Here is a 27,721-nt window from a genome sequence, read left to right on the forward strand (position 1 = left end):
GAGGCTGCTGCCCTATATACATAGACTTGAAATCCCTAGTCACTAATGTTGACATATTTTGCATTACTCATCTCATATGTATATACTGTATTCTATTGTATCAGTCTATGCCGCTCTGACATTGCTCATCCATATATGTATATATCCTTAATTCCATTCCTTTACTTAGATCTGTGTGTATTGGGTATATGTTATGAAATTGTTAGATATTACTTGTTAGATATGACTGCACTGTCGGAGATAGAAACACAAGAATTTCGCTACACCCACAATAACATCTGCTAAACACATTTATGTGACCAATACAATTTGATTGCCTTGAGTTGGGAGCAATCAGCCAACGAAGAAGAAAATTGACAACTTTAAAATGGGGATGGCCTCTGTGGCGCTTCCCATGCTGTCACAGACGCTATGATGGCACAGATACAAAGATGAGTCCTATCTATCTCTATGGCGCTATCTGCCCTCTAATTGGCTAGAATGGTCCTACCTGATCTCGCCTCCCTTCTGATGCCATGTATTTCCATTGTTAAAGCGGTCACTTGACTGTCTTGTAAATGTAATCTAGCATCCTATGCTTTTTTTTCACAGTAGGTAACTAACGCTAGCTAGCAAAGGTTACATGTACACATAGCTAGCAATGGCAAGCTAAGCTAGCAAGGCTAGGAGGGGCAATGAATGTAATTAGTTGTTTCAGTATATTTTGCCAGCAGTCATAACACAGGGATTATTTAGAACAAAAGAGAAAAAGCATGTATGGTTTCTTACTTTAGTTCATCCCGACAAAGATAGGTGCTTGCCTGAGTGTTGTTAGTCAATCAAATAGCAGTGTGTGGAAAAACTAGCACCAAGCACTATGTGTAAACGATGCGCCTCTAACTTCCGGTAGGCAGCGTTTCTTCCAAATGACTTTCAAAATAAGAGTTGTGCAAAAGTGTCGACTAAGATAAAAAGTTTTTTTTTTTAAACCATTATAGCAACAGACCTGAATTAAATAACGAGATTAATTATTTTATATATATAATATTTCAATTTATGAAAATGTATGAATATGTTTCAAATTGAATTGTTTCGAAAAGCTAAAAAACACTAGTACCTGTACACTGAGTACCATGTCTCTTCAGCTAACGTTTCACTCCTTGTCATTGCCAAAGAGACTGGCCTTTCGGCAATCTCAACATTCAACAGAGTTAAATAGCAATGGCGTCTTTTTGTAGGCACAACTCCGCCATTGCTCATTGCTAGAAATAAAGTTAGTATTTTCCATGACATGTGGACCCTCAAATAGAATAGCAAAGTAAAAAACAAACATTTAGCTAGGCAAGTTGTTGTATTTTGAGATGTAAAATCAAAGTTAAGATGTGTTTGGAATTGCAGTATGTATTCACTTTGAGAATTTAGAAAGTAAGCTAGGCATAGCCAGGAGAAAAGGGTGCTGCAGCACCCCCTAAAAAACCAATAAGAAAAAAAAATGTAAACAAAAATGATATACAGTACCAGTCAAAAGTTTGGACACACCTACTCATTCAAGGGTTTTTCTTTATTTTTACTATTTTCTACATTGTAGAATAATAGAAGACATCAAAACTATGAAATAACACATCATGGAATCATGTAGTAACCAACAAAGTTATATAAAATATATTTTGAGATTTTTCAAAGTAGCCACCCTTTGCCTTGATGACAGCTTTGCACACTCTTGGCATTCTTTCAACCAGCCTCACCTGGAATGCTTTCACAACAGTCTTGAAGGAGTTCCCACATATGCTGAGCACTTGTTGGCTGCTTTTCCTTGAATCTGAGGTCCAAATTATCCCAAACCATCTCAATTGGATTGAGGTCGGATGATTGTGGAGGCCAGGTCATCTGATGCAGCACTCCATCACTCTCCTTGGTCAAATAGCCCTTACACAGCCAGAAGGTGTGTTTTGGGGTCATTGTCCTGTTGAAAAACAAATGATAGTCCCACTAAACGCAAAGCAGATGAGATGGTGTATCACTGCAGAATGCTGTGGTAGCCATGCTGGTTAAGTGTGCCTTGAATTTGAAATAAATCAGTGTCATCAGCAAAGCACCCCCACACCTCCTCCTCCATGCTTCATAGTGGGAACCACACATGCAGAGATCATCCGTTCACCTACTCACAAAGACAGAGGTTGGAACCAAAAATCTTAAATTTAGACTCATCAGATCAAAGGACAGATTTCCACCGGTCTAACGTCCATTGCACGCGTTTCTTGGCCCAAGCAAGTCTCTTCTTATTGGTGTCCTTTAGTAGTGCTTTCTTTGCAGCAATTCGACCATGAAGGCCTGATTCATGCAGTCTCTTCTGAACAGTTGATGTTGAGATGTGTCTGTGAAGCATTTATTTGGGCTGCAATCTGAGCTGTGGTTAACTCTCATGAACTCATCCTCTGCAGCAGAGGTAACTTTGCGTCTTCCTTTCCTGTTACGATCCTCATGACAGCGTTTCATCATAGCGGTTTTTGTTACTGCACTTGAAACTTTCAACGTTTTTAAATTTTCCGGATCGACTGACCTTCATGTCTTAAAGTAATGATGGGACTGATGTTTCTCTTTGCTCATTTGAGCTGTTCTTGCCTAATATGGACTTGGTCTTTTACCAAATAGGACTATCTTCTATATACCCACCCCTACCTTGTCACAACACAACTGATTGGCTCAAACGCATTAAGGAAAGAAATTCCACAAATTAACTTTTAACAAGGCACACTTGTTAATTGAAATGCATTCCAGGTGACTACCTCATGAAGCTGGTTGAGAGAATGCAAAGTGTGCAAATCTGTCATCAAGGCAAAGGTTGGCTACTTTGAAGAATCTCCTTAAAAATATACTTTGATTTGTTTAACACTTTTTTGGTTACTACAGTACATGATTCCATGTGTTATTTCATAGTTTTGATGTCTTCACTATTATTCTACAATGTAGAAAATAGTAAAAATAAAAACCCATGAATGAGTAGCTGTGTCCAAACCTTTGACTGGTACTATCTATCTATCTATATATATATATATATATATATATATACAAAAAAAAGGAGTGCACTGGGCCTTTTACTAGTCCTGTATTGGCGGACCAATATAGCCTTCTGTAGCACAGCCCCAAAATTGCCGCAATACATCTGTTTATTGCATAAATCATGCATGCATTGGATTGCAATGCTGGTAAAATCATCCAGTCCAGTTAAATTTATTAGTGTAGACTATACCAAGTGTAGGCTATGACATATGGTCAGCGGCCGATCAAAATAGTGGCACAAAGTCTCCAGGGGGTACAGAGGAGTTGTCTATGCATTCTAAAAGGAAAAGGTTCCTGATGTATAATATAGGGGATTGAAACTGAGGGAACCCCTATAAGATCTTCAAAGAACCCTTTTTGAGATAGTGATAGAGATAATGTTAGCAGTGTGATTAGGTTTAAAATCAGATTTTAAGAGAAATTCTATTAATCCTGTATGTGGGGGTTTATGACTTTGTGGCTGTGGTAACTAGTGACGACCCTGGTACCCAGGCTAAAATAACACGGGCAGTCCAACCGCTTTTACATTTGCAGTCTTCCAGACAATTCAAATAAGACTGAGTGAAAACAACTATTTTTGCAAGTATTAACAACTTAAATTGAATTAGGTGAAATATACAAAATGTTTTATAATTACATTTACATTAAAAGCAAGCACACACTTATACACACATACAGTATCTACTCCAATAAAAGCTGCTCTGCCCCCTCAAGAGCCTTCTCCGTTTCTTCAACTTCCAAGGAAAAATGATCCCTCTCCTGCACGAGATGCTCCCGAGCCTCCATGAGATCCTTCATGGACTTTTGAACTTCCTGGAAATGAACAAACAATGACCATTTCAACAAGCTCTAGCTTGAACAGACTTACCAGGGGTTGACATTAAGCTCTCAAAGGCACTTGCCATCAAAAATACACACAGGATTAATTATGCTTATGTCAAAGATAATGAACTTACTGTTAGTTGTGCACTTTGTTCTGTTGCCATGTCACCAAATGTCCACAGTTCACTTAACAGATCCCGGGATACATTCTACATCGTAGGAGATATAAAAAAATGACGTCTACATCAATAAAAATAAATCACTACATACAATTACAAAGCCAGATTCCTGCAAACAAGGTCCTCTGTAACATTTGAGTCTAAAGGCATTTTCACACACAGATTTGTGCTATAGTTCGAATCAGAGTTCGATTATTTGATACATTGTATTTATTTTCCCATTTGGTCTGGTTAGTTTCACAATGCCAAATGTCAAACTAAAACTCCCAAACAACACCATGTGTCCATGCAAGTAATTTGTTTATTGGACAAAAATGCTCACCTTAAATCCATCTATGATTATCACTTGTCCCAATCTTCAAATTACTTTCATTTTGGTTTTCATATGGGGGGGGAAAAAACGCAATAGCCGCTCTAACTGCAATGTGGATAGGATATATTCAGTAGCCTATATCTCCGGTACAGCCCCCCTTCTCCCCTAACCTGCATCGGATGCACTCAAATGCGCTGCTACTAAAAATAATGTTTCTGAGATATCAAGTTATGATGCAGCAAGCATTTCATCAAATGCTCGCAGTCAAACAACCAACAATACTGCACGACTGGTTATTTTCCTGTGTTTGGTCCGAACTGCATTCTCACCTGCAGTGAACAGCCCCACTGTACGAATTGAATCGGAGCACCCTCTGTTAGCGAACCCCGGTGCGTTGTTTAGTGCCCTCCAGAGTGCGGACAGAGTTCACAACAGTCTAAACAAACTGAACTAAGGGGGTAAAGCACCAGAGTTGGAAAACTGTACCAAACAAATTCGGTGTGAAAGCCCCCTAAGTAGTAACAGACTGTTCAACAATATTGATGAAAAAACAAGTGAAGGTCCTTACCTCCACCACTCGCTGTTGATCCTCATTTTGCAGTGCAAATTCTCTAATTCTCTCTCCCAAAACTGAGAAACAAAGTCATAAAAACAAATTAGGTGTCCCCTTTAATCTTTGGATTAATTGTCGGAGTAGAGAACACACGATTTTGTATGGGTCCAAATTCTACAACAACAAAAAAGTACCATATGCATTTCAGGTAAAATAACAATCCTATGTTTATCTCCCAGGACTATTATCTAGCAACAGCAAGCTAGCTAAACGACTTGCATGTCGTAAACCGTCTCAAATAGAACCCAGTTCTATTTTAACAGCTGGCTACAAACGTAACGTGGCCAGTCTAGTCAGGATGTAATGATTACCTGGATCAATATTTCCAGCGACTAGTAGCGCATGGCAGTCCTTCAGATGTTTCTTGATGTCGGCATTGGTTCCTTGGAGGTCACTGTATTGTTGCTCCAGCTGGGCAACTTTTAGCTGCAAAATTAAATGAAAAGAGAGAGACAATGAGTGCACAAGATAGCCCTGAACAGAAGAGATAACATTGCACTCTTCTCGAGATGTTCCATTCAACAGCCCAAAGAGAAAACCTAGTGCAGTTATGCTCACATATACATTTGGAAAGTAGTGAATCATCCCTTTAATGAACTTACCTGTGTTTCTGAATTTTTTTTCTGCAGTTCCTCATTGGCTTCCACTAAAAGTTGATTCTGACCCTTCAGTTCTGACTGCTGCTGTCCATGTCTGGTGGAAGTTCTATCAAAAGACAGAATGCTATGAGCACTTTTTTATTAGCAAATGTATTTCTCCCAACTTTAAAAAATGTTAAAGTGAAATCTTACCCTTTATGCATTTTGGCTACAAAATAATTTCTGGAAAAAAAGAGGAGAAAGCTAGTGGGTCTTAAAATGCCCAAACACTTAGAAAGCCTTAGTTATCTCTCCTTTGTTAAATGAAAGTTACCTTGGTACGTTCTCTTTGTGAGGCTTAGAAATAGCTGTTTTTGGAACTAAACTGAAGTCTGACGGTATGGATGTCGCTTTGAATTCGTATTTATTGGCCGCTCTCTTCATTTCTGCAGAACTGCCATCAGGTCACACACCTGAAATAGAAGAAATATCAAATGAAGACAATCCAGATTCTTGCTAGTTACATTTTTGCCGAATGACAAGACAAACACCGAAAACACTGCTATTGAAAAAGGGGCTTGAACTGAGGTGCGAATGCAGGAACTGAAGTGTAGGAAACGAATAACTTGAACTTACTCTGTCCGCATCTAGTAATTTGATGCCATCATAACGTTACTGTGATACAATCCCCAAAAAAATTAAAAGCAACTTTAATAAATATACTGATCAAAAACATAAAACTCAACAATTTCAACAATTTTACTGGGTTACAGTTCATATAAGGAAATCAGTCAATTGAAATAAATTCATTAGGCCCTAATCTATGGATTTCACATGACTGGGAATACACATATGCATCTGTTGGCCACAGATACCTTAAAAACCAGTCAGTATCTGGTGTGACCACCATTTGCCTCCTGCAGCACGACACATCTCCTTCTCATAGAGTTGATCAGGCTGTTGGTTGTGGCCTGTGGAATGTTGTCCCACTCCTCTTCAATGGCTGTGCGAAGTTGTTGGATATTGGCGGGAACTGGAACATGCGGTTATACACGTCAATCCAGAGCATCCCGAACATGCTCAGCGGGTGACATGTCTGGTGAGTATGCAGGCCATGGAAGAAATGGGACATGTTCAGCTTCCAGGAATTGGGTACAGATACTTGAGACATGGGGCCATGCATTATCATGCTGAACCATGAGGTGATGGCGGCGGATGAATGGCATGTCAATGGGCCTCAGGATCACGTCACGGTATTTCTGTACATTCTAATTGCTATCGATAAAATGCAATTGTTTTTGTTCTCTGTAACTTATGCCTGCCCATACCATAACCCCACCGCCTCTATGGGAAACTGTTAGCCCACACGATGCCATACACGTGGTCTGCGGTTGTGAGGCCGGTTCGACGTCCTGAAAACGTCCGAAACGACGTTGGAGGCAGCTTATGGTAGAGAAATTAACATTCAATAATCTGGCAACAGCTCTGGTGAACATTCCTGCAGTCAGCATGCCAATTGCACGCTCCCTCAAAACTGTCATTGTGTTGTGTGACAGAACTGTACATTTTAAAGTTACCTTTTATTGTCCACAGCACAAGGTGCTCCTGTGTAATGATCATGCTGTTTTGTTGGTTATTTTTACCCCCTTTTTCTCCCTAATTTCGTGATTATGATCTTGTCTCATTGCGGCAACTCCTCAAAGGCTTGGGAGAGGCGAAGGTCGAGTCATACATCCTCCAAAACATGACCCTCGAAGCCACGCTTCTTAACATCTGCTCGCTTAACCCGGAAACCAGCTGCACCAATGTGTCGGAGGAAACGCTGTTCAACTGACGACCGAAGTCCGCCACAAGGAGTCGCTAAAGCCAAACCCTCCCCTATGTGCACCACCGTATGGGACTCCAGATCACGGCCGGTTGTGACACAGCCTGGGATCGAACCCCAGGGCTGTAGTGACGGCGCAACACTTTAATACAGTGCCTTAGACCGCTGCACCGCGATCAAGCTGTTTAATCAGCTTCTTGATATGCCACACCTGTCAGGTGGATGTATTATCTTCGCAAAGGAGAAACGCTCAGTAACATCTGTGCACCAGATTTGAGAGAAATAAGCTTTTGTGCATTATGGGGATCTTTTGTCAGCTCATGAAACCAACACTTTACATGTTGCGTTTATTTTTGTTAAGTAACGTTATATATTGATAGTCCTAACATTAGGTCTATGTTATCTAGTTGCTACATAACTAGTTAATACGCTTGTTAACGTTAGTGGCTCAATTCTTAGAGTATCTTGGCTACAGCTGGCTAGCAAGCTAACGACAACGTTAGCTAGCTTCCTTCACCATGGAGTGGAGTTTAGTCCGCTAACGTTAACGATCATCAGCATCAAGGAGAAGTAGTAAGGTAGCTAACTCTCATTTACACCTCCACACCCACAGAATAAAACAATACTTAATGGATAATTATTCAGACTTATCCAATTAGTAATAAAACAACGCTTCCTTACCGTGTATTGTACTCAATGACAAAACCAGAGAAACTCACTTTTTGAAAAGAGACCAAAGATTTGAAAAATATATATATTTGAAAATTGTGGGAACGTCACTTCCGTACCACTTGGTTTCAACACCATTTTTTTTTTTTTTACTTTACCAAAATATTCCGACAGAGAGCGCATTTTACAGTAAAATAATCTTGCTTCTCAGATAAAAAATATCCCCCTTTAAAATCAAATTGTATTCGATACATATAAGGTGCATAAAAATGAGTATGTGCTAGCCGTGCAGTTCATGAATCAATATCAATATTAACAATACAAGAGTCAAGACAAAAATAACAAGTAATAGAAGAGGTGGTAGGAGTAGTAATAGTGGTCTGTATTTACACGGTATTTACAAATATAGAGTGGGTAGTGGCTTGATCATGGAGTAGAGTAAATTACATATTGTAATGACCTGACTAGATCATAAATGAACAATTGTCCAGACAGAGGCTTGAGTTTGCGAATTGACGGTTTATTAAACCAACTTTACACAGGCTACTGTTTGGGCCGTAGCACACGCCAAATAGATGACAGATAACCCACAAGCCAATCGTGACCTTCTCTTGTGAAGCCCAGACGTAAGAGAGAGAGAACAAAGGCTGAACCTGGTCTTAACTTCCAATGCTCCACCCCCCTGCCCAACCCCCCTCCACGCCACTCCGCCAACCACCAGGATGCCCGGCATCAGAACATTCCAGGCATTCCCGTGATTGGCAGATAGCAGGTTGATTGACATGTCGGACCCCGCGAACTGGTCAGTACAACACAACCACCTCCTAGCCTAACACATAACACACAGCTGTCTGTGCGGGTCGCTACAATATAATAAAACAGCACGGTTGACTGTGTGTGAGAGAGTTCTGAGTGCGTGCTTGTGTGTGTGAGTTTATGGGTTTGTGTTAGTGTGTTTGTGTGTAAATGTGTGTGTAGGGGTTGGATGTGTGGGTAGTTAGTGCAAATAATCTCTGAGGTGCAGGTCTGTGCAGGGAGACAGCTAGAGTTAGCTGTATAGCATTCTGATGGCCTGGTGGTAGAAGCTGTCTCGGAGCCTGTTGGTCCGAGACCCAATGCTCTGATTCAGCTTGCCAAAAGGTAACAGAGTGAACAGTCTGTGGCTCGGGTGACTGGAGGGGCAGGGAGCTCGCCCCCAGGGATGTATTGGGCCGCCCGCACCACCACTCTGTAGAGCCTTCCAGTTGAGGCCGGTGCGGTTGCCATACCAAGCGGTGAGGCAGCCAGTCAAGATGCTTTCGATAGTGCAGCTGTAGAACTTTTTGAGGATCTGAGAGCCCATGACAAATCTTTTCAGCTTCCTGAGGGGGAAGAGCCATTGTCGTGCCCTCTTCACCACTGTGTTGGTGTGTTTGGACCATGATAGATTCTTAGTGATGTGGACACAGAGGAACTTGAAGCTCTTGAACCGCTCCACTACAGCCCCATCAATGTGAATGTGAGGGTGCTTGGCCTTCCGTTCCCTGTAGTCCACGATCAGCTCCTTTGTCTTATTGACATTGAGGAAGAGGTTGTTGTTCTGGCACCACACTGCCAGGTCTCTGTTCTCCTCCCTATAGACTGTCTCATCGTTGTCGTACCAGGCGGTGATGCAGCCGGTTAAGATGCTCTCGACTGTGCAGCTGTAGACCTTCTTGAGGATCCGAGGTCCCATGCCGAATTTCTTCAGCGGTGTTGAGAGTTAGCATGGCATAGGTGTAGTTGCCTACCCTCACCACCTGGGTTCTGCCTGTCAGTTGTTCAGATTTGATCCCTTCCAACTAGATTTTTTGGATGAAACAAATGAACAGAATACCCTTTATCAATTATCATTTTTATTGTTGCCTTTGTGTTCCTTTTACACATAAACTGAGAACAGTATCATTGGAATAACGGAATATAAAACAGGTCCTGGCCCTGGTTTAGGAGTAAGTAGAGCTAAAATAACAAGTGGAGTCCAGCGTGTTTACACGTTTATACTTATTTACAGCTTTCGCTGTAAAAGTGGCGGAAGATTTATTGACGTCCAGGGGTGGCAGTATAACGTTCATTTCCACACAACCCAGACAGCGTAAAGAAGAAGGTTATCTGACTGCGCATGCTCAAGAGAGGGCGGTTAAATTCAAAACCAACAACAGCTTTGACGCTTAATAGCTGGCATCTTAAAATTGTACTTGAACAACTAGTAGCTACACGGTACAGTAGTTTTGTGGAAAATTAACAACGTATTATGTTTGCAACGTTTTAACATGAATGTGCTCAACTAGACGGCTAAGTTAACTAGCTAACATTAGCGCTTGATTTGTGACACATCTAACGTTAATGCTTCTTGCTAACGTTAGCTAGCTAGCCAGCTAGTTCGCTAGCTTAGTATTTTAATAATTGTCATTCAGTGTATTAACAAACGTGGCTAGTTAAGTAGATGTATGTATTTTTCTTTCACACATCGAGCACACAGTTATCAATGTGAACGACGATTGCTAGCTAGCCAGTTAACGTGTTTATGTCAATGTATTTATTTCATAACTGTCGGCGAAGATGGAGCCGCCTGATGCTGCATCAAGGACGGAGTGAGTGATATGTTTGTTGATAGCCAATTGTAGTTCACTAACTTTCCAATTTTATTAAGCCATGAAATTATCCCTGGCCATGACCTCACTCTCCGAAGGTGTCTCAGGGGGAGTGGGATATGCAAATGTAAAATTATATTCTAATTGACACGTTTAATAATACACACGTGTACATGTGTGAAATAGGACAAATGTAATTATTGTTACGTGTCTCGTGTGTATTTCAAGTATAGTGTTAATATTACTAGGTACGTTAACTGCTTGGGTTTGTTTTCTAAATTGCAGCAGTGATCATGTTGGATCCTCCAAACGGCGTATTTCTTCGGTTAGTACAACAGTTGCTCATACAACTATTTAGTTTGAGGATGTTTTGTCCACCATTTCAACAGCACGTCTCTGAATTAATATTGTATCCACATCTAATCAGATCCTGAAAGTTCCACGGACATCTATCAAATTCACTGGCCCAGAGCTAGAGGAGAGTCGGGTAAAGACTAAATAGATAGCAGTTGGGGAAATTGTGAATGTCTCTGACATGTCATTCTACTCAAAATGCATTATTGTCTTCACAAGGTGGAGGTGGTCAAGCCAGTAGAGAAGAGGATCTCCAGAAGAGTCAGTTTCGCCACTTCCAATGATGTTCTACTGTTTTCAAAGTAAAACGTTTTCGCTGTGCCACATTTGGAATTTAAAATACAATGCCACGAAAATAAGAAACTTTTATTAACAATGTTATTACCTTTTGATTATCAGAGATGTGAAGAATGGCTCCCCTGTCCGGAGTCCTCTACAAAACCTCACAACTAGTAAGTAAGCCTACTGTATGCTTGAGACATTTCTAATTTTCTTCTCAATGTAGAGCAGCATATGATGCTTCACATTACTGTGTATTTAAGTGAGGAGACTCATGAAAATGTTTTTCACATTGGCTGAACTGTTTTACGTGACTGGTTTTGCAAATGCTAAACAGTGAAAATGTGACAATATAAACTCTGGCAGTTGGGTTTGTTTTACTTTCATTTTTATCAAACCTTTCAAAAAAATTCCATGTTTTTTCATGTAACGTATTTACAACTGAAATGCAATTTGATTTAACAGCGGCAGAAAACATAAGCATTCATACAGGTTCCATTGATGGGGCTCAACCAATCACAGGTATGCTTAAAATCTAGTTATCAAGTAGCTTTTTGCATTCTCAGGTAGGTACTGTATAAATCACTCAGTGACCACCAAGATGCCTTTAACTGTTATGCACCTTCATTTGTAAATGTAGGCATGGAAACCTTGTTGAATGCTCCCCTCCATGTTTCACAACAAAGAAATAAGGTAAGCTATGACTGAGAAATGTGACTCTTTAAATTAGACTTTCAATTGGCATAGCTACATTCTTCCCATTTTATATGGGTACTTAGAAATTCATAACAATAAAATATCATACGAGTAGTATTTTAACTATTGCCAAAAACCAAGGTACATTGACAATTTTTTCAATGACCATGCCGGTGCGCTTCTTACCTGTGTTAATTGTTGCTGTGAACTTAGCTATTCATGAAACGCTAAAGTCATTGTTTCTCCTAATAGGAAAATGTCATGTTCAACCAGGATGATTATGGGGAGAAAACAATGATGTTCACAGGAGAGGACACAGCATTTATGGATATGACTCACAGTCACACAATACTCATCGCCAATGATTCAGAATCATCAATTGTTCTGCCAAATGAAATCAATGTGACTACACCTACCTGTGGAAACATGGATTTTACTTTTTCAATGGAGAAAGGTAAAACTGGGTTTTTTCAGGACTCAACAGAGAATTGTGCCCCCTTTAAAAACCCTTCCACCTTAGCCAGAGGTATAGATCCAGAGTTTGAACATTTCCTTGCCAGTATAACGAAGTCAAGTGGCGCCATGTGTAAGCCAATAGCTCCCAAATCCTCAACTACTGTGGCATTCCACCGAGCTGCATCCCCTCCAGAAAAAACAAACAACAGACGTTTCCTTGCGGCGCTCAATGCCCGCAAGTCAGGAGTTGATAAAGAGAATCAGGTCCCAGCTTTGTCGACAACGGGGGGAGATTGTACAGTGGGCTCAATTATCCCTCAAAGGCAAGGGCCTCAGTTCATGAATACATCTACGATGCAAACTGAACAAGATCATATGGATCTCACAAAAAGCCATACAACTTTGATAGATGGCAAAGGAGTTTTTCAGTGTGTGCAAACTGTAAGCTCTGAAGAGCAACGGCTTAGGGGAAGCACTTTCAGCCAGGTATCTGTCTCTACTGATCCAGATGAAATGGAGTTGACCAGGAGCCAAACTGTTGCCATTGACTCCAAAGCTATTTGGATGTTTGGGCCAAATCCCTCTCAGAAAATTGAAAGGAAAAGTGTGGCCTTCACATCAGATCCCAATAAAACCCAGATCTTCTCAGGTGATGACCATGGCATGGAGATGACTGCAGCTCTCAATGTACCTCTCCAGGAGAATGTGTGTGCTCCGACCAAGAAAGGCGAATCATCACCCTGGATGTTTCCCCCAGAAAACAGAATCCCCTCCGTTCAGCGAAATCAACAGACCTTTCATAGCACCTCCTATCCATACTCGGATGACATGGAGATGACAAGATGTCAAACAGTTGCCATTGATTCCAAAAGTGTAGGCCTAACGGAAATTCCCTTACTAGGGAATACAAGGAAAAGTTTGTCTTTTATGCCATCCACTTACAGAGGTGTGTTTTTTTCAGAAGATGGTAATGGTATGGATCTGACTGAGGCCCTCACTGGAAATATTGTGTCAAACAGCCATATAGCAATTAATAAGCCACTACAGAGATTGTTCCCCACAACAGAGATGTTCTTTCACTCTGATCGGAGTACAAACATGGAGAGGACTTCAGGACAGAGAAGTAATAAAGTATGGGAGCCTGCATCCTCTGATCCTGATGACATGGAAATCACAAAAAGCCTAACTGCTGTAATTGATTCCAAATATTGTGTGATGGAGAAGCCTTCTCTTAGCAAACCGAAGACCAAGTTTGACCTGGGTCTATCCTCTGTGCCACCATCTATGGAATATGGCAATTTCTCAGACGATGCTAACAGTGTGAAGAGGGTGCTGGATCAGGTAAAAGGTGTTTCTGTAGTCATATCGGATCCTGATGACATGGAAATAACTAGAAGTCAAACTGTTGCCATCGACACCAAAAGCCTCAATGTGGTCAATCGCATGCAAAACACAATGAAAAGTATATCCTTCATGTCAACTTCCAACAGACCCAGTCATATATCAGAGGATGACTGTGGTATGGACATGACCAAATCTCTCACTGTGTCTATAGATCACAGAAATGGTCTGAACATGACAGATGAGACCACTGGCAGATTGTTCCCCATATCAAAACACCAAGAGGAAACGTTTGAGAAGAGCCTGATTAGAGCAGATCTTAGTACAGATGCCATGGAAATCACAAGGAGCCTAACTGGGGTTATTGACACCAGAGGTTTTGGTGGCGTAACTCCTTCACGCCAAGGTGGTAGAGGAAGATTTGTCAGCTTTTTGGATTCAAATAAAACTCTTATTGGTGAGAACGACCATTGTATGGAGATGACTCAAGCTCTCACTGCACAGATATTAACAAATGTGTCACATTCTGCCCATGGGGGTGAGACCTTAGCTAGGATGTCCACAATCTCAAAGACAAATTTAACTGGAGCAAAGGGCAATCATTTTGTGGAAGTGGGTCACATAACCGATCAACGTCGGTCATCGGATTCAGATGACATGGATATGACGAGAAGTCAGACCGCTGTAATTGAGTCTGAAAACATCAAGATGGGGAATCGTGACCCTTTCAGAGCAAGGCAACGTTTATCCAGTGTGAATAAGACTCTGCAGATGGTTCCTGCCGCAGAGCAGAGTGCACATGGTGAGATTACGTTTCAGTTAGGTGTTGAAAGCCTCTGCAGTAAAAAGGCACCTACATCTTCTGACTCTGATGAAATGGAACTGACAAGGAGCCAGACTGTTGCAATTGAATCCAAAGTTATTAACATGATGTTTTCCCCCGAAACAAATCCACCATTAGGGAATGTGTCAATTAGTCAGGCACATGATATGGAAGTGAAAGGAGTAGTAGAAGCGACACGTTGCAGAAATAATCCTGTAGCTGTACCCTCTAACCTGGAGGAGAAAATGGCCAGAGATGAAACTGAAATGTTTTCTGAGGATCATGAAATGGAGATGACCAAGGCTGTCACAACGCAAATTGAACAACATGCACCTACCAATGCGAAGGGCCCTTCATCCACCACAAATGCAATTTCCTTGTGTCTACCGGAGGGTCACCCTAGAGAAAACCCCACTAACCTTACAGAACACTTTGACCTAAAGGGATTAGCAGACCGAAATGATCCTGATCTGAAAGATGAAGACTGCTCCTTTATTCCTAACAAACCAGAAAGCTCTCCCATTGCCTCTTCAGTCTCAATAGAAGATGATAATGTACCTTCGAAGAAGGCAAAGACCAGGCGAATGAGTTTGGCAGATCTGCAGTTGAAACTTAATCATATGAGCCGCATGATAAATGAATCCACTGAAGTGATGGGTAGCTGCACTGCACCTTTATCTCACCTGATGAGGACCTCTGACCAACACAGTGTAGAGACAGAATCCTTATCAACTGAAGACTATGGGTCTAAAACCATGGGATTAATGACTGAGAGACCAGCAAGTGTCAACTTGGAAGACCATATTATTCACAATGACAAACCTAATATGACTGCTCCTTTAAACTTGAAAAGTAAATGTCTTGCATCACGACTGTCATTTGGTGGTTTCCTGCCCAAACTCCCACGAATAGCCAAACCCTCTGAATCAAACCAGTCCAATAGCGTGACAGATTTTGGGAAACTTCTGAAGAAGAATAGATTGAGTGGCACTCATGAACTGAGGAGCAACACCTCGATGGACAACATTGATGATGAAGTGCTTCCAGACATTAGCAGTGAAGAGGACTTATCAGAAACTATGGACACCAAGTCACCTCAGAGGGTCGACGACAAGGGAACTCTTTTCTTAGGCATGGTGGTCAAGGATGTTGTGGAGCATGAGGTCTTTAAAGAGCCGGTCCTAACTGTTACCCAATGTCAGAAGAGGCCCCTACCAGAAGATGGCCATGATGACTCCATGGATGAGGTAAAGAGGAATAAGCCATCAACAGAAAACATCAGAGAAATGGTAAATACTGTTTTTTCATTTAATCAGTTCACATTTATTTTGTTAAATGTAATCAATACGAGTTAATACATTTTATTTTATCTTGACAGATCCCCCACACACAGGTAGTTCAGTGGGACAGTAACTGTACAGGAGCTGCAGCTGATGGCTCCAGCAGCAACTCCAACCTCCGATGTGAGGGCACATTTGAGTCAAGTGAGTTTTGAGGTGCTTTTACTGCTCATTTCGACTGTCTCATTCAAACATTCATCATCGCCTTGTCTGTCGATCCCTTTTTAAAGTGCATCGTCTAGGTTAGGTAGGCAATACTAACTTGATGCCATTTTGCAGCTTACAGACAAAGCCAATTTGAGTCCCTGCTTGACAACACTGGGGACTACACATCTGATGTACAGAAGGTATGTCAACAACTCCCTTTTTATATGGACTTTTCCTGTTACCATTTCCGATATACTGTGTTTTCACTGCTCTTTCACATTTAATTTCAGAAACTCCAAGATGGCAGCATTACAGTGGCTGAGTTCCTGAAACTCTTCAGCATCGACTTTGTCATCCATAAACCTCGACAGAGTATTCTGCCTGCGAGAGTAAATCTTAAACCTTTGTCTTTAGAATTGAATTTTGACAACAAAAAAAATACTAAAAACTGAGGAATTATTACAAAGGATAATACTTACTGACGCTCACAATAAATATAGGTGCTAAATACAGATTTCCATCTCCTTATAGATTGTGTCGGATCTCGATCGCAAAACAGAGGACTTGTTAATCGAGAAGCATATCAACCGTCCCAAACAGAGGGTGTATGAGACCGACTGCCAGATACTCACAGAAATGGTGGAGGGGTATGTTTAATTATGCATGTCATTGTGACGCTTTACATAGCATTTTATTTACCGTAAGATGAAGTTTAAAAAAACAATGCTCAAATCTGTAACCTGCTTAGTAAATAACAAGCCATGTATGTTCATCCCTTTGGTGTACTTTCTGGTTGAAAGCAGGTTGAAAGCACGTCTGAGAGTCCAAGACAGTCTTCTGCAAAGTGTTAATGGAACACTTTGGGAGGCGGTGAAGGGCTTTTCAGATGAAGAGGTATTTAACTTTGTCTTTTATTTTTATTGGTTATTTATTGATTTCCCTCTTGCTATTACTAGTCAGTTTGATACAGAAATGATCCATTTGGACCACCCCTCTTGATGTTGTGGCTTATTTTCCACAGTTGCTGCTTTTTGGTTCAAAGTTGAAAGAGAGGAGGACATTCTTCAGAAAGAGAAGCAAAGTGCGATCTCATGAAATGAAAGCAGTTTTGTATTCTGACCTTGTGCACACAACTCGGGTAAGACACCTGATGAGAACAAAAATCCCTTCTCTTTGTTGCTAGTAACCTTTGACTGAAAAAACTTATGCATTCCACATTTGTGTGTGTGTGTGTGTAAAACTCGGCTAATAAACTGTTTCATTGATGTCCCGTTACATCTTCACAGGAGGCACAACATAACTTGAGAGGAAATATTGAGAAGACCGATCAGTGTCTGAAAGACCTTGATGAATGTCTACATGACTTGGAAGCTGGTATATTGGATTTGAGTTCATCTCCTTTTGAGCCTTTCATATTCTCTACTGTAATTCAATTTGAACCAAGGGACTTAATATCATTTTTCACAGTGCATGCTTGTCATCCTGTTAAGATAATTGAGGTATTAGTGGTGGTAATTGATTTTGAATTTGAGGTTTTGTCATGCTTATTCTTTCTTCTGTCTGCCACAGAACTTGCCGCTGTGGAGGGCACAGGGGTAGAGGACTGTGAGCCAACCTTGAAAGCAAGGCAGCAAGGTATGACGCCACAATCTTTTTTTAATTACATTTTTCATTCTTAATCAATGGTGTGCTTGGTATTTGACATGTTAATGTTGAATTATGTTCTATCAGGGTTGGAGAAGATCAACAAAGCAATTGCTAAAAGTGAAAGGTAAGTCTACATTGCTTGAATCATAATTTAGTGCAAATAAATTGGATTTTTCTTTGTTGTCACCAGAGCTACGGTCTATTGAGATTTTAATTTGTATTACTTTACTCCCTTCTGCTGGATGTGCCCAAGAAATGGAAACCATTTGCTTTTCTCCGCAGGCAAATGTGTGAATTGGAACTACAGAAGATAAACTCTGTGGACAAAGTGGACAGACTCCGAAAGGAAACTCTGGAACTTGAGAAACATATTTCCATGCTGGATAGGTCAGTTTCTCATTTTCCGGACAGTGATACATTTTTCTTCCCTGCATATACGCCTACTATTCCATTCAACTTTGAAACTTTGAATGACATTTCTGGCCTCTTTTGGTTTCAGAGTGAATGAATGGAAGTTTGTGCAGAAAGATGACATGAAGACAGTCTACAGCTTTCTCTACGAGTCCTTGCTGTTGGAGGTGCAGTTTGAGAAACCTAACGGTAAGATGATGTGCTATATATTTCTTGATAGTATAACTTTTTTTGCACCAGAAGTGCTAGTATGTTTATAGTAGTTTTGCTCTGCAGGTTTTTTTCAAAGGGTTGCTTTAAGACAAATGTCAATGTTTTTCTAATGCTTTGCTCTTTTATTTAGGAGAGGTCTGTGAACAGACTGAGCGTAACATCATGGACATCACGTTTCAACGCCAAATGGATGGTGGGAGAAATTAAGCTCTGACACTAATGTAGAATATTTTCTTGGTTCTTGCCACACACAGGTCTCTTGCCTTGCCAACTCACCTTTTCTTTCTTACAGATGAAAAGTCACAGTGCTACTCTCGGCTTGTACACAATCTGCTATGCCAGTACATAGGCAGTGAAACCACTTGGTTCAAGAAGTACCCCACCAGTCGATACATTCCCGCGGTAAGTGTGAGGCTTGGTTAAAAGGGACGATCCAAAAGGGGTTGGTGTTTTATTGCATTGCATGTCCACAGAGGTTCAGTTTTGGCTGTATAATATCTGTCTGGTTCTCGCTCTCCAGTTGCTGCATGATGTGGGTCTGGTGGTAAGCCGCTGTCGCCTCCTGGGAGAAGAGATCCACCTGATGAAGAAGTGGGGCGCTCTGAGGCTGGACATCCTGGACATCAGCTGTGTGGACACACAGTAAGATCACACACCATAGAAATACAACTCCTAGACTGGACAGATCCCCCATCAGACCACCAGAGAATGTTGACTTAAATGGGACTGTCCTTTCTAGGGAATTTTATAGATATATTTCCATATAACAGCTTTCTGAATGCAAAACTCATTATTGTTTTGTCCTCTTTATTTCAGAGTTCGAATCCTGTTCTCCAGTCTCAAGTCATTTAGCAAGTTTGAGATGACAGTAGCCGTTACATCCGCCTACCCCTTCGGTCTCTTTCATGTGCAAAACTTCCAAAATCACATTGGAAACGCAACGTAATACTTAATATTTGTCTTCTCACACACATGTTTTGTTTCTAGTTTTACTTGTACATTGTTGCAACAGTGCACCTTTAACAACTGTAACACTATAATACTTTTTTTCTATACAGGAAAGACCAGGTGGAAGACATTGTATCATCAGTCACGCCAGCCAAGGACTACTTGACCAAGATTGTCAAGAGGATCCACGAAAGTCTGCTGTGCTTAGACTAGTTCCAGTCAATGGCTGTTCTATGTAGTTCAGGGCTGCCCAACCCTCTTCCTGGGGATCTACTAGCTGTTCAACAAGACCTTAACTAGCTGAATCAGATAGGTTAAATTAGGGTTGGACTGAAAACCTACAGGACAGTAGATCTCCAGGAAGAGGGTTGGGCAGCCCTGATGTCGTGAATGAAAATGTGTATATGTTTGTCAATTCCATTTATAAATGTTCAATGTCACATTGTCTTATGTTCATTTTACATGTCTTCTACCATGAGTTTTGATCATTTGTATCATTTTTGTTCATAATGGATCAATAGTAATGTTTAGTAATAGTTGGCCATTTCAAACCATCTTTGATGTATTTCCTCTAGCAAAACTATGGCAAGAATTACAATAACTGAAAAAGGCTTGAATAGTACAATAACATTTTGTCTTTTAATTGTCTGAATCATTATTAAAATGTTACTGCAACTTTTACCCATGTTTTCTCTGTACGATAACAATCACTGGTTTAACAAATTAACCTGGCTCTTCAGTTCTCTCTGAACAAATGGGGGTTTTGGATCATATCTGGCCATCATACAAATATATACAGTACCAGTCAAAAGTTTGGACATCTACTCTTTCAAGGGTTTTTCTTTATTTGTACTATTTTCTACATTGTAGCATAATAGTGAAGACATCAAAACTATGAAATAACACATGGAATCATGTAGTAACCCAAAAAAGTGTTAAACAAATCAAAATATATTTCAGATTATTCAAAGTAGCCACCCTTTGACAGCTTTGCACACTTGGTATTCTCAATCAGCTTCACCTGGAATGCTTTTCCAAGAGTCTTGAAGGACTTCCCACATATGCTGAGCACTTGTTGGCTGCTTTTCCTTCACTCTGCGGTCCAACTCATCCCAAACCATCTCAATTGGGTTGAGGTCGGGTGATTGTGGAGGCCAGGTAATCTGATGCAGCACTCATCACTCTCCTGTCATCAAGGCAAAGGGTGGCTACTTTGAAGACTAAAATGTTAACACATTTTTGGTTACATGATTCCATATGTGTTATTTCATAGTTTTGATGTCTTTATACTATTTTCTACATTGTAGAATAAAAATTTAAAAAAACTGGTACTATTTATCATTTCATAGTATGGAAAGTCAACCGGATTTTTACATTGGGCCGATTTGATTATGCTGATCTGTGCGGCACCGGGCATAGACCCGTTACGTAATTGGGCAAAAGCAGGGAGGGAGGCACGCCTTTCTCAAATTAAACAGTAATCTGCGCTGTTCAGTCATTGTGTCAACAAGGCAGGATGGTGCATAGTCAAGAAACATGCATATCCTTTCCATAAAATAATTGTTAGAATGTTCTAACTAGTTTTCATTGGGAAGGCAGATATAGCATTTTTATCAAAAGCAATCTCTTTTGCATGGGAAACAGAATCCTAATAATTACTACACATTGCTTTATTACCTCACTTGTTTTTGAGACGACTTTGGCGTGGGCTTTGAATGGGGCACGTCTCGAATGCAATCAACTTTCAGCCGATAGAAAACACGCCTACACTGGTGTGCCTGGGTGGGATTAATCGAACCCCCCCAGTGAAATTACTGGTATACTCATATGGCTGCATCTCAATAGTCTACAGTGGCCTCCTCTCATTGTCTCCTTCCCTTCATCTTCTCTGATTTGTAATGTGTAGTAATAGTGTAAAAAAAGGCTGTCCTGCTCCCCTCCTCTCTTCCTAAATTTCCCTCACAGTCCCGTTAGTTTGGCTGTTTAGCCTACCTTAGTTTTAAGGGATCCTGAGTGGAGCAGCGGTCTAAGGAACTGCATCGCAGTGGTAGAAGCGTCACTACAGACCCGGGTTCGATCCCAGGCTGTATCACAACCGGCCGTGAACAGGAATCCCATAGGGCGGTGCACAATTGGCCCAGCGTCGTCTGGGTTAGTGGAGGGTTCAGCTGGGGTAGGCCGTCATTGTAAATAAGAATTTGTTCTCAACTGACTTGCCCAGTTAAATAAAGGTTAAGTAAAAAATAAATCCATAGCTGCCATTCCCAACCAATCAGAGTACTTGAAAAGGCACATCTGGACACTGCACCCAGCCACACATGTCAGAGTGTAATCGTTGTCCAAAGAAAGAAGACACATTTCTGAGGACTGTTGTGGACAGTAACAAGAATACATGAATTGGGTGTGTGCATCGTAATGTAAGTTGGAGGCGGGTTTATTGGATTTCGTTTTACATCTGTAATAATGGGTAATTACCACACATGACTTAGTAACTTTGATCAGTTTGCAACCATATGTTCTATTGTACCATTATTACTATTATTTCATGTTGGAGTTGCCAATACTGCTTGGCATATTGTTCATAGTATGTAGCCTTGTGCCCATTGCCATACGTGTCATTGTTTTATTGGTAAACATAGTTTTCATATGTGCATGATACTGTAGTGCTTTCCATAGTAGCCTTTGTTAGTTAAAGCGGTTGTTTCGCTCCTCCCAGACGGGTCTTGGAGGTCGCACATGCGCAGAGTAATTTGCGACCTTGTAGCTCTAGGGCAGATCAGATAAGACCTCAGCACTGCAGGCTCTCGCACCAGGCCGGAGAGAGAGGGTGCCATAAGTCTTTATTTTGTCAGTCTCAGTAATAGGTTTCTCTTTCTCTGACAAGAGGTTCATCTTTAGGTTAATGTTTATTCTACTGAGATTATAGCCCTGTTTATAGCCGTGTTATAATACTGTAATATTATGCTTATTCATTCATGTTCATATATCCTGTCTATATTGCATAATTCACGCTTTACTGATACTGTTATGTTGTACATGTTTTTGCCTTGTCGAACCACTATTCATTCGGATTAACACAAATCCTATTCCACCAAGATTCACTCCCAGTCAAGATTCATGTTAAATGACCAAAAGTGTGTGTGTGCTAAGAGGAAAAGGAAATAACAACCCTTAAAAGAGAAGCATCAGCATTGTTCTTACCGCACATCCTGTGGAGGGTCAGAACCCAAATCACAGTCAACATAATTGTACTAGCCAGTGAGGGCCTTCACAGCCGACTGCTCAGATGGGTGACAGCACACCAGCCAAACGTTTTTATAAAGCGCAAAAGCCTAGGTTATATAGTGCTTACTGACCACTACATTTAGCTTGCTTCCATATATTGATTTTCCAGATGCAGATCAAGGGAATGAAACGGGAGTGAGGAAGTACATGTTTTTCATTGGGGATGCAAACCAACACTGTCCAATCCCAGCACTCGAGGGAAGGGTTAGCGTAATTACGTAGCCTGATAAACAAGTACGTTGACTAGCGAGCGGGAGATTTAGTTCAAGCAATAAAAACTAGAGGTAAGTGGACGCTGTTATTATAACGTTGGATACATCCTATCCCATAACTTAAAGTTAAGATGAGCTAGCTACTATTTTGAGTTAAACATTTGGATGTAAGCCAAGTCACTCACAGACATGCCAGATCATGTAATTCAGTAGCTCAGCTGAACAAATTAGCCTAATAATGCTAGGTAACGTTACCTTTCATGAATATCAGTCAAATTCAAAGACTGCAAGTCCACTAAACAAGAAATACAACACTTACTAGTAGGTGAACCAGCTAGCTAAATCCTATTTCACTTAGTAAGTCAATAATTGTTTGATTACTAGATGCATGAACAGGCTGGAAAGGTCAACATCAACAACTTGACCAGCTAACGTTACTGTACAGTAGTTGGTTGCAATTTCCGGTTGTGTAACTTCTGTTGATAGTTAGAATAATTTCTTATTCCCGATCGGGGAAAACCTGTCTTGATCAAGTGTGTTTCAGTAACTAACACAATGGAAAGTATTATTTGCCTCGCAGTTGTTTTGTCCTCAGTGAAAAATACTTTTTATACTTGTTGAAAAATACTTGTTTACTAGCTATAGAGTGTTAACTCTTGCACCGTCAAATGTTTTCCCCTTTGAAAGACATACCTCACCTGTCCATAAATCAAGATGGCTGTGAGGAGCGAGGCCAGGGTGGAGGCAGAGGTAGAGGAGGAGGAGAGCTTTGGACCACAGCTACTGAGCAGACTTGAGGTAGGTGTTGGTGCATTTTTTAAAAACCTTTATTTAACTAAGTCAGTTAAGAACAAATTCTTATTTACAATGATGGCCTACATTTGCAATGTTTCCTACACAGCAATGTGGCATAAGTGCCAGTGACATAAAGAAGCTGGAGGATGCAGGCTTCCACACCATTGAAGCAGTGGCCTATGCCCCCAAGAAGGAGCTGCTTAACATCAAGGGGATCAGTGAGGCCAAAGCAGACAAAGTTCTGGTTAGATCACCTTCATTTACCAATCTGAGTTTTTATTTTCTGCTCATTTTGGGTTGCCCACAGTTAACATTAGGTCTGATATTATGACTGTGGCTGATCTTCCTCTTCCTCTATGGTATTTTCTCCAGGCTGAAGCTGCCAAACTAGTGCCCATGGGCTTCACCACAGCAACAGAGTTCCACCAACGCCGAGCTGAAATCATCCAGATCTCCACTGGGTCCAAAGAGCTGGACAAGCTGCTACAGGGTGAGGCTGGGATCTTTGCCAGTTACTTAGATTTTAGAACTGTTGTCATGACTCAGGGTGTGATTTTTGAGTTGCCCAGTTGTATTTGTTGTCATCGTGTGTATGAAAAAGGCTTTCTCTCTCTCAGGTGGGATAGAGACAGGCTCCATCACAGAAATGTTTGGAGAGTTCCGGACAGGAAAGACACAGCTGTGCCACACCCTTGCAGTCACCTGCCAGGTACTTGTCATGATGCCATTTTTTTTCATACTAATAAAGGCAGACTTGGCTGTATACTCCTATCTCATACCAATCACATCTGCTCACAGCATATGACAATAACACTCAGGACATTCAGTTTTTGATCTATTGTGCTTTTCCCCAACTCAGTTGCCCATTGACCAGGGTGGTGGAGAGGGAAAAGCCATGTACATTGATACAGAGGGGACCTTCAGACCAGAGAGGTTACTGGCTGTAGCAGAGAGGTGAGTTCTCTCATGCACCAACACAATAACAATGGAGTAACTACTGGGTTAAATGACACTGACAGAGATTGAAATTTGGAGCCACACTATTCCACTACAGGAATAACGGGCATCAATTTCAGAGTTACCATTGCAAATGCAGTACTTCCTTCAAAAAGCTGTATCACACCAGAAGGTACTGTTGTCTTTTATTAGGTATGGACTTGTTGGGAGTGACGTTCTGGACAATGTAGCCTACGCTAGGGCCTTCAACACAGACCACCAGACCCAGCTGCTTTACCAAGCCTCAGCCATGATGGCAGAGTCCAGGTCAGGCCCATCTCCCTCCCTCTTCCTGAGGTTTCCGACCGCTCCGATGTTTTTTCATTTCTCACATTACTTGCTTTCTTTCCATGTTAATACTATTGTTTATGACATGAATTCGTGATCTGGAATAAGGGCAGTACCCTCAAAGAAATCCTAGTAAAGTACCCCTATGGTCACCCAGTCTGCAGTGCTATAGGTCTCTAACCATATGGCCCCTTCTCTCTCAGGTATGCCCTGCTGATAGTGGACAGTGCCACAGCCCTCTACAGAACCGACTACTCCGGGAGGGGAGAGCTCGCTGCACGGCAAGGCCACCTGGGACGCTTCCTGAGGATGCTGCTAAGGCTAGCAGACGAGGTAAGTCCAGGGCTAGAATTACAGGGGTTTTGTCTGTTCGCCGAACTCCTTACCTATTGTGTCGGTCTAATACAATATGTTTATATCAGCAACGTTCTGAACCCTTCTCTGTACATCCATTTTATGTATGTGCACAACTCTCTTCATGGTATGGTCATAATGCTAAAAACATTTTTTGACTCTCGCCTTGTCACAGTTTGGCGTTGCTGTGGTGATAACCAATCAGGTGGTGGCCCAGGTAGACGGTGCAGCCATGTTCTCAGCAGACCCTAAAAAACCTATCGGGGGCAACATCATGGCACATGCCTCCACTACGCGGTGAGTGGCTCCATTGACTCTCTTGTACTCCTCTTGTTCACATTCTAATGGTTTCAAACATAGCATGCCACTTGTTAAGCCACTGGGTTCTAGAAGAATACAGCTAGCTTTCAAGCTAAAACCGCTCCTTGTTTTCAGACTGTACTTGAGGAAAGGCCGTGGCGAAACGAGGATCTGCAAAATCTACGACTCACCCTGCCTCCCTGAGTCTGAAGCCATGTTTGCCATCAACGCAGATGGGGTGGGTGATGCCAAGGACTGAGCTCAGCTGGCACCATACCAGGGAGTGAGAGCATGGCTGTATGTCATGTGGCTATGCCCCTCACCCGCTACCATAGACTTGCACAATGGCAGCTCTTGTGTGTTTGTGTGTACACACTTCCCTGAGGTAAGAGCTAAGAAAAGGACAAATAGGGAGATGCAGGCCATAACTGTTGGGTTGATATGATTTTGGACTGTCCCATTACTGAGGGAAAAATGCATTCCTACAGTACAAGAGGGTACTTTGCGTAGAGAATGTTGCCTATTGCCCTAAGGAGCACAGTGATGTGCCCATGCTTAGGCTTACACTGGATACTCATTTTGTATTATACAGTATATGGGCCTATAGAGGCTTTGAGAATCAGAGGGAGCTCAGCTTCACAGAAATGTGACATTTTTCACCAACCCAATGGACTTGTAAAATAATGTTTCTAATTGTAATAACTCCACTGGTAGACGTGGACATATTTAGATGTATGTTTGTGGTATTGTTTGATTTTGTTTTTCGAGGGTGTCTGATTTTCTACCAGTGTTTTTCATTTTAAACCATCTTTGGATTTGACATTCAACTACATCAATAGATCCATTCTCTTTATTTGTCAAACATCTGCTCTTAACAGAATAAACATCAGTACATGCCCCCTAACTAACAAGGTTTGACACCCTTAACGACTACATTTCCCCTATTTGTTTGTACATTCAAGAACCATAGTTTCTGTATAAGACACATTGTATTAAAATTGTTTTATCATTAGATCTCCTGACTATATATGTTATTTTAACTCGGTTTACATAATTCCACAAATTGACATGACATCCATTTGAAAGGACTGTGTATTAGAATGTTAAAGTAAGATTTCTGTATAACAAAAAGACAGAGGTATTGACACCAATTGAGCTGTCATGGGACTGCAATATAATAGCTTAAAACATATTGAACCATGTCACAGTGACGTGATATGAAGTGGCTTCTGAAATTGACACCTGTAATAAAGAGGAGAAAAAATGACTGCGTAAAATAAATAATTCAAATACTGAGCTATATTGTATGCTAAGAAATTGGGGAAATTATATTTTGTACTAATACAATTGCTCAAATATTTTGTAAGTAATTATATTTCTCAAGTTAGGGATCAAATTTAATACCTCACCTTGCGAGGATAATTTTTTAAATATAATTCTGCTTATGCATCCTTATTTTGATGCAAAACCCACCATTGGTGTGCATGGCCAAAGAGATTTATGTTCATGTCATCTGACCAAAGCACCTGTTCCAATTTAAGTGCCAATTCCGTTTGGCAGACTCCAGGCGTTTACATTTGTTGGATGACACAAATATATCTCTTTGGCCACACACACCAGTGGTGGGTTTGTCATCTGAATGAGAACGCATGAGCAGAAAATAACCCAGTACCTACTGTAAAACACAGTGGTTGATCTTTGTTATGAGGCTATTTTGCTTCCACTGGTTCTGGGACCCTTGTTAAGGTCAAGGATGTCATGAACTTTACCAAGTACCAGGACTTTTTAGCCAAAAACCTGGTTGCCTCTGCTAGGAGGCTGAAACTTGGTCGCAAGTGGATCTTCCAGCAAGACAATGACCCCAAGCACACATCAAAATCCACAAAGAAATGGTTAGTTGACCACAAAATCAACATTTTGCAATGGCCATCTGTCTTTAGACTTGAATCCCATAGAAAACCTGTGGTTTGAATTGAAGAGGGCAGTCCATAAGCGCAGACGAAGGATATCAAGGATCTGGAAAGATTCTGTATGGCGGGATGGTCTAAGACCCTAGGGCTCCCGAGTGGCGCAGCGGTCTAAGGCACTGCATCTCAGTGCTAGAGGCGTCACTACAGACACCCTGGTTCGATTCCAGGCTGTATCACAACTGGCCGTGATTGGGAGTCACATAGGGTGGCGCACAATTG

The 27,721-nt window shown here is 41.2% G+C and overlaps 4 protein-coding genes and 1 long non-coding RNA gene across 11 annotated transcripts in view; 2 read left to right on the forward strand and 3 right to left on the reverse strand.

The window, feature by feature from the left end:
- LOC139556401 (protein dispatched homolog 1-like) overlaps positions 1-3,512 on the reverse strand; it is a 77,324-nt gene extending 73,812 nt beyond the window's left edge. For all 3 annotated transcript variants that reach the window (XM_071370315.1, XM_071370312.1, XM_071370313.1), the window contains exon 1: positions 769-3,512. The gene's annotated coding sequence lies outside the window, so the exon portion shown is untranslated. The remainder of the gene's footprint in view (positions 1-768) is intronic.
- A 131-nt stretch (positions 3,513-3,643) lies between these two features.
- LOC139556402 (cingulin-like protein 1) lies at positions 3,644-8,165 on the reverse strand. Of its 3 annotated transcripts, XM_071370317.1 has the most exons (9): positions 8,051-8,162; positions 6,420-6,640; positions 5,879-6,017; positions 5,758-5,787; positions 5,569-5,671; positions 5,278-5,392; positions 4,922-4,983; positions 3,996-4,070; positions 3,644-3,852 (listed from the first exon to the last, which is right to left on the reverse strand). In XM_071370317.1, exons 3-9 carry the CDS (start codon positions 5,986-5,988, stop codon positions 3,721-3,723), a joined length of 627 nt encoding a protein of 208 aa, XP_071226418.1. In that variant the 5' UTR covers positions 5,989-6,017; positions 6,420-6,640; positions 8,051-8,162; the 3' UTR covers positions 3,644-3,720. The 3 variants fall into 3 exon arrangements, with proteins under 3 accessions (XP_071226418.1, XP_071226417.1, XP_071226419.1); XM_071370316.1 differs by lacking the exon at positions 6,420-6,640 and having other exon boundaries at positions 8,051-8,165; XM_071370318.1 differs by lacking the exons at positions 3,644-3,852; positions 3,996-4,070; positions 6,420-6,640 and adding an exon at positions 4,097-4,803 and having other exon boundaries at positions 8,051-8,165.
- A 1,995-nt stretch (positions 8,166-10,160) lies between these two features.
- knl1 (kinetochore scaffold 1) lies at positions 10,161-19,983 on the forward strand. 2 transcript variants are annotated; one of them, XM_071370319.1, is made up of 25 exons: positions 10,161-10,273; positions 10,616-10,647; positions 10,933-10,972; positions 11,075-11,134; positions 11,221-11,303; positions 11,401-11,453; positions 11,746-11,802; positions 11,921-11,973; positions 12,229-15,885; positions 15,975-16,080; positions 16,216-16,283; positions 16,374-16,472; positions 16,615-16,730; positions 16,884-16,977; positions 17,105-17,221; positions 17,370-17,457; positions 17,653-17,718; positions 17,815-17,854; positions 18,013-18,117; positions 18,230-18,330; positions 18,485-18,547; positions 18,647-18,756; positions 18,875-18,996; positions 19,171-19,296; positions 19,413-19,983. In XM_071370319.1, exons 2-25 carry the CDS (start codon positions 10,616-10,618, stop codon positions 19,513-19,515), a joined length of 5,559 nt encoding a protein of 1,852 aa, XP_071226420.1. In that variant the 5' UTR covers positions 10,161-10,273; the 3' UTR covers positions 19,516-19,983. The 2 variants fall into 2 exon arrangements, with proteins under 2 accessions (XP_071226420.1, XP_071226421.1); XM_071370320.1 differs by having other exon boundaries at positions 16,887-16,977.
- Positions 18,465-22,705, reverse strand: LOC139556405 (uncharacterized). Its single transcript, XR_011671119.1, has 2 exons — positions 22,504-22,705; positions 18,465-18,981 (listed from the first exon to the last, which is right to left on the reverse strand). It is a non-coding gene; the product is annotated as an uncharacterized lncRNA (long non-coding RNA).
- On the forward strand, positions 21,629-26,546 carry LOC139556404 (DNA repair protein RAD51 homolog A). 2 transcript variants are annotated; one of them, XM_071370322.1, is made up of 10 exons: positions 21,629-21,719; positions 23,487-23,597; positions 23,701-23,838; positions 23,967-24,084; positions 24,212-24,303; positions 24,454-24,548; positions 24,744-24,857; positions 25,082-25,211; positions 25,408-25,529; positions 25,668-26,546. In XM_071370322.1, exons 2-10 carry the CDS (start codon positions 23,514-23,516, stop codon positions 25,789-25,791), a joined length of 1,017 nt encoding a protein of 338 aa, XP_071226423.1. In that variant the 5' UTR covers positions 21,629-21,719; positions 23,487-23,513; the 3' UTR covers positions 25,792-26,546. The 2 variants fall into 2 exon arrangements, with proteins under 2 accessions (XP_071226423.1, XP_071226422.1); XM_071370321.1 differs by lacking the exon at positions 21,629-21,719 and adding an exon at positions 22,739-22,871.
- The last annotated feature ends 1,175 nt before the right edge of the window (positions 26,547-27,721 follow it).

Source organism: Salvelinus alpinus, chromosome 27 (assembly GCF_045679555.1).
Source record: "Salvelinus alpinus chromosome 27, SLU_Salpinus.1, whole genome shotgun sequence".
NCBI lineage: Eukaryota > Metazoa > Chordata > Actinopteri > Salmoniformes > Salmonidae > Salvelinus > Salvelinus alpinus.

Bases quoted from the DNA above. Each gene is read 5' to 3' on its own strand.
- LOC139556404 (XM_071370322.1), top strand. From the start codon at position 23,514: ATGGCTGTGAGGAGCGAGGCCAGGGTGGAGGCAGAGGTAGAGGAGGAG. The intron at 23,598-23,700 runs GTAGGTGTTGGT...TTTCCTACACAG, and splicing joins AGCTACTGAGCAGACTTGAG to CAATGTGGCATAAGTGCCAG. The intron at 24,858-25,081 runs GTCAGGCCCATC...CTTCTCTCTCAG, and splicing joins GCCATGATGGCAGAGTCCAG to GTATGCCCTGCTGATAGTGG.
- LOC139556402 (XM_071370316.1), bottom strand. From the start codon at position 5,988: ATGAAGAGAGCGGCCAATAAATACGAATTCAAAGCGACATCCATACCG. The intron at 5,788-5,878 runs GTAACTTTCATT...CTTTTTTTCCAG, and splicing joins CACAAAGAGAACGTACCAAG to AAATTATTTTGTAGCCAAAA. The intron at 4,984-5,277 runs GTAATCATTACA...TTTGTTTCTCAG, and splicing joins CGCTGGAAATATTGATCCAG to TTTTGGGAGAGAGAATTAGA.
- knl1 (XM_071370319.1), top strand. From the start codon at position 10,616: ATGGAGCCGCCTGATGCTGCATCAAGGACGGA. The intron at 11,304-11,400 runs GTAAAACGTTTT...TTTGATTATCAG, and splicing joins GATGTTCTACTGTTTTCAAA to AGATGTGAAGAATGGCTCCC. The intron at 18,118-18,229 runs GTCAGTTTCTCA...TTTTGGTTTCAG, and splicing joins CATATTTCCATGCTGGATAG to AGTGAATGAATGGAAGTTTG.